Raw genomic sequence first — 15,864 nt, forward strand, 5'->3', positions numbered from 1 at the left:
CCAGCAGGGGCAGGTCCAGCAGGAGTCCATATTATATTAATTAATAGTCTGTTAAAAATAGATATCATAAAGTAGCTCATAATTTTAGTTTAGCTGTCAAAAGAGGGAGCATTTGTGCCTGTTTGTAGACAAGACATTGTAGTAGACCATATAGACTAAAGCTCTGTCTACACTATCAAACTTTATGCGACCAAAAAATGTGATGTGCCTATATATGGACACGATGATGTCATATCACTACCATATTAAGCATATCACTACCATATTAAGCATATCACTACCATATTTGGGCACAGCATACTTTTTTTGTCAAACTAGTTTGATAGTGTAGACAGAGCTTAAAGGATTACCAAGCAATCAAGTGCATACTCAATTGCTAACAGTGATATAATAAAATGTTGAGGCATTTGCACCAATTGGAAGTCTTCACTTATCACCACTATATTGTATAACACCAAATTACAACAGCTTTTACGGGAAGATTTCACAATCTTGTGGTATTTTTACAAACCACATCTGCTCCTAAGCCACCCTTTTAGGCATCGCATACGAGCAGGTTTATGATATCGATGTAGGGGGTTTCTGGAGTGACATTTATGCCGCAGTAAACTTGCCTGGTAGATAAAAGTATTTTACGAGTACAGTAATCAAAATTGTTATGCTGTACACAACTGGCATAAGCAGCTGTTAATCATTACGTCGAGCATCAAATCGGGATGGTGAAATCGCGGTCACGTTCCTCCTCAAACACCGTGCCGTCTTCTGCGCAAGAATTGTTTAGTTTCCGCCTTCATTTAATAATAGGTTTAGAATTGTGAATTTATTTATATATTTTGAGGAAAATAAATTTCGGACAAAAAAATTCCTAAAAAATAAATGCTTTTTTCCCCCTTTATACGCATCCAACAGCAAGTAATAAACTATTTAATAATTTATCGTGCTTATAAATGAAGTCTCATTTGAGGCTTAGGGAGTGGAGTTGTGAGTTATTACCTTGGTACTAGGTCAGGATTGATTGGATTGGAAGGCAAGCAAGCGCAAGCTAGAGCTCCACTACGCTTTACGGCTTAATATAATATAAAATAGTTTGTTTTAAGCCTCTGGAAAATATTGTATTTTTGTGTATTTTTTCAGGTAGAGCAAAATTGCAGCTATATGTTCTTTGATGGCAGTGAAGATAGTAGCAGATCTGACATCAGTATTACTGTCAACTACCAGGGCAAATCTGTAGATCTCAGTCTGTGGGTGTGGATACCTGAGCTCCCTCTGATCATTGAGCTGTCTGACCAGAAACTAAGCCTGATTAAGGAATGGAAAGTTCCACACAGAGGTCTCAGAAGGTGATTATAACACTATACTACTATTATTTTGCTAAAAATGTATTGCGCAATATTTCCCAAGTGGGACCTACCATAGGACAACTGCTTACTTTTTTTAAAACACAATCCAAGATATCTTGTAATTGCATCGAAAATGTTCCATACAAATTAACTCCTTATAACATTTTTTTAAACATTTATAAACCCATGCATCCTCTCACCCTCTCTTAACTTCCAATCTCAAGTCCCATCAGAAACCAAGTCTGATTGAGAGAATTTCCATCATACAAAGGCATCAGAATATTTATATTATTCTATTAGTCTATATCGTGCCTAGATTACTTGGATAAACCGACAACAGCCTACTCTCCTCATAAAAAAAACTAAAACTCTGGATTGATTGAAAACAAGTTTTTAATTTTGTAGCAATAAAGGGCAGTTTACTTGTATAAACCTCTGTCTACACTATCAAACTAGTTTGATAAAAAAAGTGGGATGTATCCGAATATGGTAGTGATATACCCAAATACGGTAGTGATATGACATCATCATCTCCATATATGGGCACATCACATTTTTTTGTCACATAAAGTTTGATGTGTAGACAGAGCTTAAGAAACAGAAATAAAGGTTAAAACTAAGGTTAAAATTTATGAGCTCTGCAAAGCTCAGAAGAAAGTGTACATATTTAATTTGGTAGTATTTCAAATCAAAGTACATTCTTTTGAATTAATTTGCATCATTAAAGTACAATTAGTAATTATATAATCTATGTTTTGATGCTCACCGCATCTGAAGAATCATTGGCAGCAGTTTATGACCGATCGTGCCGTACGAAATCAAGCGTTTTACCGTTACCATACAATTAGTTGGGATAAATATCGATCAAGTGCAATAAATCAGTATAATACATGTTTAGAAAGCGAAGAAGTCTTGACATTTCACCACGAGTCTTTCAATCGCACATTTCTATTGAAGAAGTCAATGTACAGTATAAAGAAAAAAATAAATAGATTTTAAAAATGTCACAACATTTGTAATATTAAGTTACTGTACTATATAAGTGAATAATCTTAAGCTATGTCTACACTTTCAAACTTTATGTGACAAAAAAATGTGCTGTACCCATATATGGACAGGATGATGTCATATTACTACCATATTTGGGCATGTCACTACAGTACCATATTTAAGCACATCACATTTTGTTTGTCAAACTGGTTTGATAGTGTAGACAGAGCTTAATAGTTGTATGGGTTATTTTACAAGACAATTATACCACAGAGGGAAATAATGGCAGACACATTCAAGACATTGGCTGGAAAGTTGAAAATATAGAATCATATGAAAATTAAAGCTTTATAATATTATATTTTGTACAGAAATAGACGTTCTACTGACAGTAACAAATGTAAACTACGATATCAACAAGCAACTGTTGCAGTTTATACTCGTTTCTACACCAAGCACGCAAACTCAGGTAACTTTAAAATCTACTTTATATGAACGGTGGCTCTAGAGTGAATAACGAAAAATTTGATGAAATGAATGATGAAATGTAGGCCTACAGACTGCTGTTGATTGCTTGAAATCATTCCAGCATACTGGTACATATATGTATGTAAAGCTCTGTCTACACTATCAAACTAGTTTGATAGTGAAATTAACATGCCCAAATGTGGGAGTAATATGACATCGTCATGTTCATATTTGGGCACATCACATTTTGTTGTCACATAAAGTTTGATAGTGTAAACAGAGCTTTACGTATATGCATTAAAGGTTGCCCTTGCTAAACACTTAATAATATTACAGTACCTCATCATATTAACATAAAGCCACTAGATATTTATACATGTAGTTGATATTATGTATTTTATTTATTTTTGCCACTTCAGGCAGGAAGGTTCACATGTTCGGAAAAGATACAAAGGAAGAAGTAACAAGTTTGTTGGCTCCTACTCAGTTCACCACCAGTGACCCCAAGATTGCAACCATTGATAATCTGATTGTGTATGGACATTCAGATGGAGTGGCCTCTGTGCAGGTAAAATGCAAACCTACAAACACTCTTGATATAATGGCAAAAGTCTCCCGATAATGGCGGTACTCTTCCGATTTAAATGGCGGAACTCTCCCTATTTAAATGGCGGAACTCTCCCTATTTAAATGGCGGAAGTCTCCCGATTTAATTGGCGGAACTCTTCCAATTTAAATGGCGGAAGTCTCCCGATAATGGCGGAAGTCTCCCAATAATGGCGGAACTCTCCCGATTTAAATGGCGGAACTCTACCAATAATGGCTACACTCTCCCGATTTAAATGGCGGAACTCTCCCGATTTAAATGGCGGAACTCTCCCGAATATAGCGTGACTTTCCCAATAATGGCATAACTTTCCAATAATGGCGTAACTTTCCCAATAATGGCATAACTTTCCCAATAATGGCGAAACTTATCCGATAATTGCGGAACTCTCCTGATATTTGGTTCATTTTTCCACTCTCCTGCTTAAATACAATATTTTTTGACATTTTCCGCCATGTTCACTATTATAGATGCCATATCTTTCTATTTTTTAATAGCGCCCTAATTAGTTTGAGTTTGGACATGCTTTCATAAATCCTCCCTAGGATTTCAGTTTCCAAGTTGAGAGGTCTGTAAATGGACAATTAGAACACCATTACGATCTGTTTCGCGGTAATAATAGATAGATCAATTGAAAGAACAGACTGTTGCCTTGTTTTCTATTATTGGCAGTACCATACAATTAGTTTGTTTATAAATAAAAATGAGCTTGAATTGTTGTAGGTAATTCAAAAGCTGGTGTTTTTTTTTGTGCGTGTGAGAACAGTAACCAAGATTTTCGCACACATTAACGTCTAATGAAAATCCTTCTGTGTTTATCCAAATTTACAGTCAGCTTAAGTACATTAAATCCATGCATTTATGAGATTAACATTACAATTTGTTCGTCGGCAGATACATAAGTATGTTGAATCCATAATTGAATCCCAATCCCTTGGGAATAAGACAAAGTAACGCAAACTAGGTAACCTGGTGAATTTAGAGTATAATCAAAAACCACTCATGGGTGATAGGATTAAATTCAGATTACCATTTCTTTACTAGGATTTGGAGATTAATCCCAAGATAAAGCAAATCCCACAACACTTATTTTAGTCTATGTATTATGTTATGCACTCAGTTATGCATGATATTCTGATTGCTATTTTAGATTGAGATCAATAGTCTCTTCTTGGTATTTGAGATTATCCCTATATTATAGATAATCCCTATATTAGAGATAATCCCTATGTTATGCTATATTGGTATTAATATCTTGTATTCTATTCTATTTTAGGTGATGCCAGGTGAAGGTAACAAAGCTCTAGCTCACAAGGAATTTACAGTGGGTGGGGATAAAGTGTCTGTGACAGACCTTCACATCTCCATGGTGACTGGCCTCCGTATCCATAGTGTTAGGGATGTTAATGTCAAGCTTTTGAAGGCTGTACGCGTGGAGGCTAATGACCAACTTATTGCGAAATATCAGGTTTGTATTTTAATGGAATGAATTTTACTTTTAACAATGAGTACACAGTTTTTAATAATTAGTAAGTAATATCTATTAAATATTATGATTAAAATGGCAGCATATAAATCAATTCTATTTGTTTGGCTTTTTTAGGAAGGAATTTTGGATGTGACTTTGGGATTCAGCGATGGCGCTATATTGCCATTGCGTCATGTCTCAACTGAAGATTACTTCATCAAAGCATTGAGTCACGACTCCAACATCGTGATAGACAGGTCGGATGACATCCAAGCGGCAGTTGTAGCGATCGCAGAGGGCGCTACAACCATCGATGTAGAACTTAAATTGCCACGAATTTGTCACAAGAAACACAAATCAACAAATAAAATTTTGTCAAGGATATATCCTGTCAACGTATCATTTGCAACTGAGAATATTCAACAGAAATTGAGAAAAATTGGGAAGGAAGACGAAACATCGGGAAACAAAGCGGCTCCAGGTGCCGCTACCGGAGAAGCTTCCCAAAGTGGTAAAGTTGATTTTGGAATTGTCCACGCAAACTTTGATCCTAGCTTGTATGAAAACGACCTGGAAGAAAAGTCGTCGGATAAGGGGAGCAATAAAAATAAAAATGTGTATTCAATACCATTAGACGAGATAAACTTTGATCCTGTAAATGACCCAAATAAAAATTCTCCCAACAGAGACAGAGACAGCGATTTAACAAATGATATTTTGAATAACATTGAGAATAATAAGAACAAGTCATCCGCTATGGAGATCGGCATGTACGTAATGTTGGCAGTGTTTGCCTTAGCTATCACAGTGTTTTTGCTTAATTGTATGGTGTACATGTATAGAATTGGCCGCAGAAAGAAGGTGCCCCCAAGTGTGATCGGTAATTATGCAACTCCAAACGAGAGTTGGTCGTGGCTTGGTCGAGAGATGGAATCCGATGCCATGAAAAGACAAGGTGATTGTGATTGTGAACAAGAGCAGACAGACATGGCATTGACGCAGGTTTACACCGAGAGTGAAGTCAGCGTTGAACACCACAGCACGTCATGCTCAGAATCACCAGCAGATTCTGGAACCCATGATCTTAGCGAGACAAACTTGGACGTGGAAGAAGAGATTAATGTCACCGATGAACCACCATCGGTTGATGAAGGTGGCACAGAGGACTCTCCAGAAGAAGCTGAAAAGAATATTGATCCTGTTGAAGAGAGTCCAATGCTTAATAAAGATATTCAGGTGACTACTGTGAACCCAAATGCAGAGAATGAGGAGGCTGTGGAATACGATCAGTTACTGGCGCATTTAAACTCACTGCAAGCCGAGATTCAAGCTTAGTCAACAATAATTTAAATGCTTAGATATATATATTCAACAAATTTTATTTACAAAGTTTTTATGGACGATGATTGTATTGTCGAAATGAGGTGTCTGGAAACGTCCAAATATGTGGATCATGCAATACCAGAAACTTTGTTAATTGGTGTTAAATATCGGATGTCTTTTCTACATTTGATTAATTTAGGCAGTTGGAATAGTTGAGTTGGCTTCAGCATCGTTATTATGTTGTAGACAGGGTTAGGCTGTTCATTTCAATATTTATATGTAGTATAAACATAATATTGGCTAATATGATACATGTTTTTTTATAAATCATTATTTCACTGATCACTACTTAGCATTTGTGAAAGGTTTATTTTAAACAAATTTCCAATAAAATCTTATTAAATTATGTTTAGGCACTTTAAAGTTACATAAGGCTTTGCATACTCTAGTATGTTTTGTGGTGCTTTTTTCAAGAAAACACATAGAAAGAAGGACATATATATTCTTCTGATGTCATTATCTGAAAGAGTTGTCCCTTAAATAGCCCATGGTGTCTACAAAAAAGTCGCATAATCATTTCTCAATGAAAATCTCAGAAAATGGTTTCCGGGTGTTCTACCTTATTATTTATTTGTCGTAATAACCTCTCATATTAGATATTGCGAAATACAATATCTAGAAAGTAAACGCTTATACGCACAGCTATTCCGAATCAAAAGTCGCCATTAGTGTACACTTACCGATGTGTTAACTTTTGATCTCGGAATGTAGAGTATACCTACTACAATATTGAAATATATTCGCTAAAAATTAAAATTTACATTAAATTAATTTTTACCATATTATTACAATTAATATTTAATAAATTGCATCATGTCAACATTTTATTTACTGCAGTTACTGTAGTAATTACATTGCTTACTGCAGTAATGGAAGAGTTTTGTTTTTATGTAGAGGTTTATGAGGCAGTTACTGCAATAAACAATGTGTATGATAAATACTAATAAACAGTTAAAAACTTCCTAAAGTATAGTTACTGCAGTAACTGCAGTAGGATAATTTTGACATGGTCTTTTAAAAGCTATTGTAAATTTTATTTAAATGTATTTGAAATTTATTTTCTAATGCTAGCTATCAATTTTTCTACAAGATAAAATATTAGCGCCAAAATAACTATGACATGAATTAAGACTACCTAATCCACAGCATGTTATGTATTGTAAATTTATTGTATAGATCATATAAAATGTACATAAATATATATATATTTGATTTCTACTCTTGGTAGAGTATATCATGGTTAATGATGCCTATAAAATTGCCAATAATTTAAACAAAATATTCTTTGTATACAATACAGTAATACCACTTATTTAGTCTATACTGCTCTGAGCAAGTATGGCATAATGGTATATCGGATTAGTATGCAAGAGGCATGGGTTCGGTACCTGTCTGTGTCATATTGCTTGTAATATCATAAAGCTTGGACAAACCACAAGTAATTTGACCATCGTGACGTGATGAATACTCCAAACTGTCGTTTGTGATTGGTAAACTCACCGTTTCGTCAAAATGGGAACCAAGCTTTAGGCAACATACTTTACTCTCATTGCCTCGTATGTAAAGTAAAATAATGTCACAAATATAATAGGCTTATATGGTTCCGAATTCTTTTCCCAGATTTTGGACTATATTTCATGTCTAAAAATAGTGGTTTTACTGTAGTGGTATAAAGAAATTAATTTGTTAGGAATTATTTCAAACATGAAAGGATATTGTCTTTAATTGATAGATTGAGCATAATTGTTATCGGTAAATATTTTCATGGTATAAATAAACATTTTCATTAAAAATATATATTTACTTGTACAGTGTATATCTTTTACTTGGCAAATTGTTTATAAAATTATATTTTATCGCGTTTTTATTTTGTGGCAAAGTTAATTAATAAATTGAGCTTTACTATTAATATTTGCTATCTAATGAAGATTTGATGTTAAAAACGGTTGTTTTTGAGGACCAGTTTGTGTTTTCGCTGTCCATCGGGTCAATTCTGGTTTTCTCTGTGTAGGTTACCTTCCCATCGTTGTCAATAAGTATCACTGTTGTACATCTACAAATGTAAAATATTTGGTTTTTATTTAATGTTGTGTTCCAAGAATTAACACTAAATCTTATGGTCTTTTATGTTCTCTGCTGCTTCTCTTTGGAATTCTCTCCCTCGTCATTTTACTAACTTCTATTGCTATTTTAAAAAAAGAACTTAAAACGCATCTTTTTAACAACCAATATAAGCGCCTTTGATTTTTACTTCGGTTTAGTTGATTCTGGCGCTATACAAATACCTAAATTATTATTACTAGTATTATTAGTACAGTGCTCTAGGATGTAGCTAATGGAGGGGGAGGGGGGGGGGGGAGGGTGAGAACACCAGAATGAAAATACAAGCAGCTAGCTTTTAAAACATTTTTTACCTTGTGCCATAGATAGGAGAATCAACAAAAGCAGTTTTTGGTAAAGCTTTTGATAATTCTTCTTCGTTTAAAAAAAAGTTTACTTTAGTAGCCAACCTGTAAGAAAATAGTACAGTGTGGGTTAGTAATTATAGTTTTTTTTTAATTTTAAAAGCTGCGCGATAAATTTGACTGAACTATATAATATATTTAGTTGAAATATTTGAAGTTGTAAATTGATCATATCATATAAATTGTTTATAAACACACAGCTGCGAGATTGAATAGACAGTCAGATCTATCTATCTATCTATCATCAAAATGAAGACGGGCGGATTCTCATGGCTGGCGCATTAGGATTAGAGTTAAGGGTGATGGTCCGAAGCTCAATAAATGTTTTTACCTACCCATCATTCCCTTGTGCATATGAAATCAAATGCTTTGTGAGTTCTTCGGCCGATATTGTAGGCTTATCTTTTAAAAGTTGTTCTAAATATTCTTTACCAGCATTTGCCTTGGGCCATGGTTGGAATAACAAAGAATTTGAGACACCATAGTATCCTGGAACAAGAAACAGACAATAGCATGAAGAAAATAATAACAGTTTTTAGTAATATTATATTCATTTTTTTTATATTTTAAATTTAGATGAAATGATGATTGGAAGTTACGTTACCAGTTTCCAAGGTAACTGGCTCACTTTCTGATCTGTTGCTATAGTAACATATTTCTGGTTTATAATTCCTGAAAAATAAAAGCAATATTAATTATATTCATGGCTGTAAGAGACTTATGTTTGGAACAACGGCTCCATTGTTTTTTGCGGGCAACTAAATCCTTGAAAATGTGCATCAGTAAGGTTTTTCATTGAAGAATTATTGTGAAAGTTAAAACATTCTGGCAAGTGGCACTTTTGTTTCATAGGAAATCGTTCCCTTAATAGGAGTGTCTGGTGTCCCCTATAGGAATGTCCAGTGTCCCCTTATTAGGAGTGTCCCCTTAATAGGATTGTCCCCTTAATAGGAGTGTCTAGTGTTACTTTAATAGGAGTGTCCAGTGTCCCTTAATGGGAGTGACTGTCCATTGTAAAAAAAGAGATGTTCCACTATATGTATGTGTTGGGGGTGACATATGCTTCATTTATTACCTAAAGTCCATTGTTAATAGATTGAAACCATTGTAATCTGTTCCAGTGAGTTGCTTCAAGTAAGAATATCCATCAATGTCACTTGTGAGAAAGTTAGTTACTAGGGAGCCTGTGAAAAGATAACAATCAAAATGGATTATATTATGCAGGCTAACTTACTTGGGACTAGTTAACAAGTATGATACAATACATAGGGAGGAGGGGGAGGAGGAGGAAGAGCCAAATCATGACAATGTCACATGACAATCATGGGTTGTATTCCCTATAAATAAGCATTGGTAGGATATCTGAATACAATAACAATATTAACAAACCTCTGCCTTTAAGTTCTGGATTCACATGTTTGTCTCTGATGTTTAACAGACAAGCCACCTTTCCCATTTTTGAGATGCCTAGCCATGTTCCACCTTCTTTACCTGGAGTCATATCAACACCTTTTTGATTGGAGGAAAAGAAAATAAACCACCATTTTATTATTTTATCTTTAGGTAGTAAGGTTGTAGAATTCTATTTTTCACCCCTTCTCCAGCTGCTGCCTTTGACTTTCCTATCATCACCCCCACCCCCAGCATCCTTTTCTTTTTTCCCCAGCATCCTTTTCTTTTTTCCCCACATACACCGACCAAAAAAAAAAATACAAGAACGACCTGTGGCGGCGCTCGGATTTATTGATTGAGTCGCTCATCGCGGTACTTCATTAATAATAATAATACTAAAAAAGCAAAAAAAAACTGAAAAGGTAAGATTATACACTTATCATTCAATTTTTAGCTTAATATACGTATATAAATTGTAAACTGAAAGAGAAAACCTCCATAGATTAATTACTTAAAATCAAACTATGGCCTAGGCTAAATGCTAGGCCTAGGCAATTCACAATCGTTCACTGTAGTCCCGGGTGCACAGGAGGAAACCCCTTCATCGCACTTGAAAACTGAATAATTTCTACCGTCTTACCACATAGAACGTCTCCGTTGGACTCTAAAAACTCGGCAGGAAGTGCTGGTCTGTCAAAGAATTCATCTCGATTAAAAGCTAATACAAGTTTATAGCCAATAACGCCAGAATTCTCATTAACCATAAACCAAGTAACGCACATTCTTTTATTTAGAAACTTGAGTGAATTTACTGTCAAAAATGAAATCGAGGTGCGTCGTAGACATGTTTTTAACGCCATTTAGAACTAGAGGGCGGTGTGCTTATTTTTCTTTTAACTAGAGAACTAAAAAATACAAATATTAATATCATACAATAAAATCTTTAATCAATACATCTGTCAATTACATTGCAAATGCTTAACAAATGCTATAGAAATTCACACGTGAAATATAATTGAATACAGTTTGGCCTCTTGGCCTACATTGTATCCGCACATTAAATTAATAATAAAATGCCGGCTCCTTTTAACTCCTTAACAGCACCATTTTTATTCAATCGGTGTCAATTAGGCCTAGAGTTAAAATAAACTATATAATTAAATATATGTTAAAATTTGTATTTAAATTGGTTTCTCGAATCTTCTAGTCTAGTACTATACTATTATGGTTAAATGTCTTCGTAGACCATTTTGTATTGGAGTCCATTGGGTCAACAATCATGGTTCTTTCTGTAAAAGTTGTTTCTCCTTTTAATCGATTAAAATTACAGTTGTAGTTCTGAAATAAATCAATTAAATATATTTTATGAAAATGCTCTTTGTTTTTAAAATCCTGTATTACTTTTGTTATTTTTTTAAAATGTTGTACATAATATGTTGTACATTAGTTTCCTCAAGTTTCTTTGTAAATAGGCCTATAACTTTTTCTCTTTAACTTTTATTTCACTTACTCTGGACGCACCTTCATTCAAGAATGCGTGTGCCATGACTGTTTCAAAAGCGTAGCTTCCAAATAAAATGATTATTAATAGAGATAATATTAATATATATAGTTTAGGCCCTACTGTTACAGTCCGACGTGATGCCTGTACCTTGATACAACAGTAGGCCTACAAATCAACTTACCACACACACATCTTCATTGGAATCCAAATAATCGGCAGATTTAGTAGGTTTTCTAAAATATTCATCTCGATTATAACCATTTTCACCTGGACTTTTGTTGACCATAAACCACATGTTTAGTAAATTCTGTAAAGCGCCTAATTCTTGATTTGACGTGGAATATTTAAATTTTAATTTCCAGCAGGATGGTCAGAACCAAATCTGCATCTAAAATCTATCCACTTTGACCTAAAATTGGATCAAAAAACAAATTATTTACCTGAAAAAACTGTAATTTAAAGCAAAAAAATAGTCGAATTGATCTTTATCGTTTCTAGGCCTAAATTAATTGATTTTCAGTGTATCGCCTGGTCGTCCAAATACTATCCTGGTTTGTCCTTGCAGACTGAAAACTAAAGTGCAATTTTCTATACTTTTTTTTTGTTCAGCTCTGTAAATGAATGTGTTCGTATCTGATAATAAGTTTACCCGGTAAAAAGATTGTGGTCCATTATAAAAGTATATGGCGCCACCAACGCCAGTGCTTATGTAAAAACTTTTAACGCCATTCTGCCAAATTGGAGCTTCGAACAGCGATGAATATATTAAAAAAATAATAAAATTAAATAATATATTTAGTCATATATAAGACAGTGATGTATATTCCAACTAATTTGAATAAAGTCCTGTTTATTTTCAGAAGTGGTTGTAGAAAAGCCCACGTCATTATTATATACATACTTCTATATTGGTTACCACACTAAAATGCAAAGCAATTTCACCAATTTGTGTTTGGTCAAATTGCGTTACGCGTGTGACGTATACGTTCAGCTTTGTTCTCAGTAGGACGTCGTAACACAATTGGATGTAAGTGCAACGATCTGTCACAAGCGATAAATTATCCATCTAAAGCGTGGTTCCCACTAGCGACGCAACACAAGGACGTAACGCAAGGCAAGTTAATTGACCAATCACAAGCGATGGCTTATTCGCTTGTGATTGCTAACGCGTTTACGTCCTTGCGTTACGTTCTAGTGGGAACCAAGCTTTACGCGACTGGACGTAAGGGCAATGCAAGTTTTGTTTGAATCACATCGTGATTGGTCAATGGTAGGCCTACTTGCGCTGCGCTTACGTCATACAGTACCGTACTTGCCGTACGTCTAAGCTTGGTTCCTCCCACTATTTTGTGGGAACCAGCTTTAGCGGAAACCAAGCTTCGAGAGATAGAAACTTCGACCAGTCTTTAATCTGTCAATAATTTATTTTTAACACTTTGTCTATTTTAAAGAAAAAATTATTACATGATTTTTAACTTCCTAGATTCATGATATTTCGTTATATAGTGCCAATAACATTTATAGACCTATGTTGTAACAGAATGGCGACTTTATCGTCAGTACCTGGAATGTTGTAAATATTTATGCAAATTTGCAAATAAATATGCGTACTTTACGTTGAATATTTTTAGTGCTGTACTAAGGCGCTTGTAGATTTGACTTGACAACCTGAATCAACCTTTAGGCCTATTATTATTACCAGTTTATGTACTCATTACATTATAGGCACGGCAGATGGATAATAGGCATATCATAAAATGTATTTGTCATCGCAGTCAATGTGGTATTGGTATATTTTAGTCAGGCATTAATAGGTAAGTCAGTTTTATACCCCCTTCCTTGAGCGTTTTACTCGAGCATAGTACTGTAGTAGCATGTCGCATTTTGGACCTACAATGCAACGACAATCCACAAAAGTACGTTGTATATTAGAGGTTATTGAACTTATTCCTTGAACAATGTGCTGCCGGTATACTATTGTATTGTAATTCGTAGTAATTTCGTTGTCTTGTCAACATTTCTTCGCAAACAAAATACAACGAAATTGACCGGATACAGATTTATATATTTATTTCCACGTACGACAATGGACAAAAGTAATATGATTGGTTCATTACAGAGGCGCAGAGGACACGTGCGTTCATTAATATCGAGCACGTCAATGTCAATGACGTACGCGACGCAAGTTAGTTGACCGTTGACCGATGACAAGCGAATATTCCATCGTTGATTTGCCCATTGCGTTGAACCAAGGTAATCTCAAGCGTGGTTCCCACTAGCGACGCAACGGAAGGACGTAACGCAACGCAAGTGAATTGACCAATCACAAGCGATGGCTTATTCGCTTGTGATTGCTAACTGTCTATAACATCTCTTGTCATTGGTTAAAACGCTTGCGTTGCGTTTACGTCCTTGCGTTACGTTCTAGTGGGAACCAAGCTTAACAACCGGATGCTGAGCTCAACCGGATGCTGAGCTCTGGAGATCAAAGGGTTTATACGTGGCTGCGACAATATCAGTTCCCCTCCTCTTAAAAGACACCACGCGATAGAGAGAATATTGTACATAGTACAGTACTGTTGGTATTTGTCGCGCCAGACATAAGATCAAAGGACTGTTACGAGTTTCTATCTTGGCAAGGAAAGCCCCAGTGTAATGTTGTTAGATTGCCTTGGTTGAACCATGGACCTATACTATAGGTCCTGGTTGAATCAAGCTTTATGTCACCGTTCATGTGAACTGCGGCAAACGTATTGATTGTCACATAGGCCTTCTACTATTGTTGATTGATTATCTCGCATATCCGTTTATTTATTTGTTCACGGTTGTATGTTTACAACAAGCAATTTATGTGTGAATCAATAATGATTAATAAACTCATTCACAATCTACAATTTCACCAGTCACTGTAGACTCATTTCCTTTACGTCCAATCGAAATGTCATCATTTGTCATCCTTGTAATACAATAATAATTACTAACTTTTTTTGGAATAACGCTTTTGCATACAATATCAAATGTGTACTATACAAAGCATTACAAAAAAACCCAAAACATAGTAGAGCTGCTGTAGCTTTGTGGTTAACGTGCTTGCCTTTCCATCCCATAAGTCCAGGTTCAATCCTGACCTAGCGCATGCCAGGGTTGTAACTCACAACTCTTTCAACTCCACTCCCTCTAATCCGATAAATTATAGTAGTTATCCATCCTGTATTTGGCGAGTTTGCGCTCGCATGTTGTATGCATATGGAATTTTTAAAAAAACATGAAAAGAAGAGGGCAGGCATAAACTAAAGTACGGGATGCTGATATTATAGTATTTTCCGGGTAAAAAACAATCTGGGGAGGTCTCCTCTTTTACTTTACAAATTGAAATGAAAATGTTTTTTAGCGCAATTTGGAAATTTAAGGAAGTAAAAAGTAGACCAAATATATTTGATTGGTCCAAATTATTATAATTTATCCACAACATGTAGCCCCGTTCATTACTGTTGTTCAGTACTAATATTTATCATTCTTGACTCGTTATATATTTTACTTGAATTTATTATTTTCTTGAAGGAAGAAATAAATGTTAAGTTGAATTGAATTGAATAATGTCATAAGTTTCTTACTAAAACCGAATCGGACCTGAAAGAAAGGCGGGGAGGGGGTGCGGGGGGAATGGGGAGAGGGAGGATAAATAAACCCGTTGATTTAATGCATAACCTTTGAATCTGATCGACCATATAATTTTAATTTAACAAATCCATTAAATACACGCCCGTATTAATTATATTTACAGTATTGTCGTTTTACGATAAACAAAGGCCATGTCGGCTTACTTTCACGTTCTCCTTGAACAAAGCTTAGAGATAGGCCTAGCCCTACATTTTTAATACCATGTATAAAAATGCAGGTTATATCGTTGATTGGGTAAAGACTATAGGCCCTGTGTTGAATTTTCTTTCAATATCTTGATATTTTGTAGGTCACTTTAAAACCTGGAGAACAAATAAGAATTAATTGTACGATATTTCAACCCTCTATTATGACCCCTGATAACATCCGGGAATATCCCCGGCATTTACATTTTTGTTGTTACAAAAACAATTGTCATCGATAGTCACGTGTATTATGGTAAACAATCAGCATTATTTATAAAAATATCCAATGCGCATGCGCAGGTCCGTGAAATAATTTTAGTTCAAACAACAAAGGCTGACAGCGCAACAATGGGAGAGGAAATGAACGTGAGTAATAACAGG

General features: G+C 35.0%; 2 protein-coding genes across 2 annotated transcripts in view; one reads left to right on the forward strand and one right to left on the reverse strand.

The window, feature by feature from the left end:
• The window catches only part of LOC140045378 (transmembrane protein 132B-like), a 34,114-nt gene extending 27,498 nt beyond the window's left edge, over nt 1-6,616 (forward strand). The window contains exons 6-10 of the mRNA XM_072090241.1: nt 1,135-1,340; nt 2,702-2,799; nt 3,218-3,366; nt 4,682-4,873; nt 5,009-6,616. Of these exons, the coding sequence (XP_071946342.1) occupies nt 1,135-1,340; nt 2,702-2,799; nt 3,218-3,366; nt 4,682-4,873; nt 5,009-6,208 (1,845 nt within the window). The 3' untranslated portion in view covers nt 6,209-6,616. The remainder of the gene's footprint in view (nt 1-1,134; nt 1,341-2,701; nt 2,800-3,217; nt 3,367-4,681; nt 4,874-5,008) is intronic.
• A 1,388-nt stretch (nt 6,617-8,004) lies between these two features.
• LOC140045387 (transport and Golgi organization protein 2 homolog) lies at nt 8,005-10,968 on the reverse strand. The gene is made up of 7 exons (XM_072090250.1): nt 10,754-10,968; nt 10,111-10,230; nt 9,797-9,905; nt 9,326-9,393; nt 9,057-9,210; nt 8,671-8,766; nt 8,005-8,309 (listed from the first exon to the last, which is right to left on the reverse strand). Exons 1-7 carry the CDS (start codon nt 10,893-10,895, stop codon nt 8,162-8,164), a joined length of 837 nt encoding a protein of 278 aa, XP_071946351.1. The 5' UTR covers nt 10,896-10,968; the 3' UTR covers nt 8,005-8,161.
• Between the last annotated feature and the right edge of the window lie 4,896 nt (nt 10,969-15,864).

The sequence above is a fragment of the Antedon mediterranea genome, chromosome 3 (genome assembly GCF_964355755.1).
Source record: "Antedon mediterranea chromosome 3, ecAntMedi1.1, whole genome shotgun sequence".
In the NCBI taxonomy this organism is placed as follows: Eukaryota; Metazoa; Echinodermata; class Crinoidea; order Comatulida; family Antedonidae; genus Antedon; species Antedon mediterranea.

Bases quoted from the DNA above. Each gene is read 5' to 3' on its own strand.
- LOC140045387 (XM_072090250.1), bottom strand. From the start codon at position 10,895: ATGTGCGTTACTTGGTTTATGGTTAATGAGAATTCTGGCGTTATTGGC. The intron at 9,906-10,110 runs GTTTGTTAATAT...ATCTTTTCACAG, and splicing joins TCCAGAACTTAAAGGCAGAG to GCTCCCTAGTAACTAACTTT. The intron at 9,394-9,796 runs GTAATAAATGAA...TTTATTTTTCAG, and splicing joins CTATTAACAATGGACTTTAG to GAATTATAAACCAGAAATAT.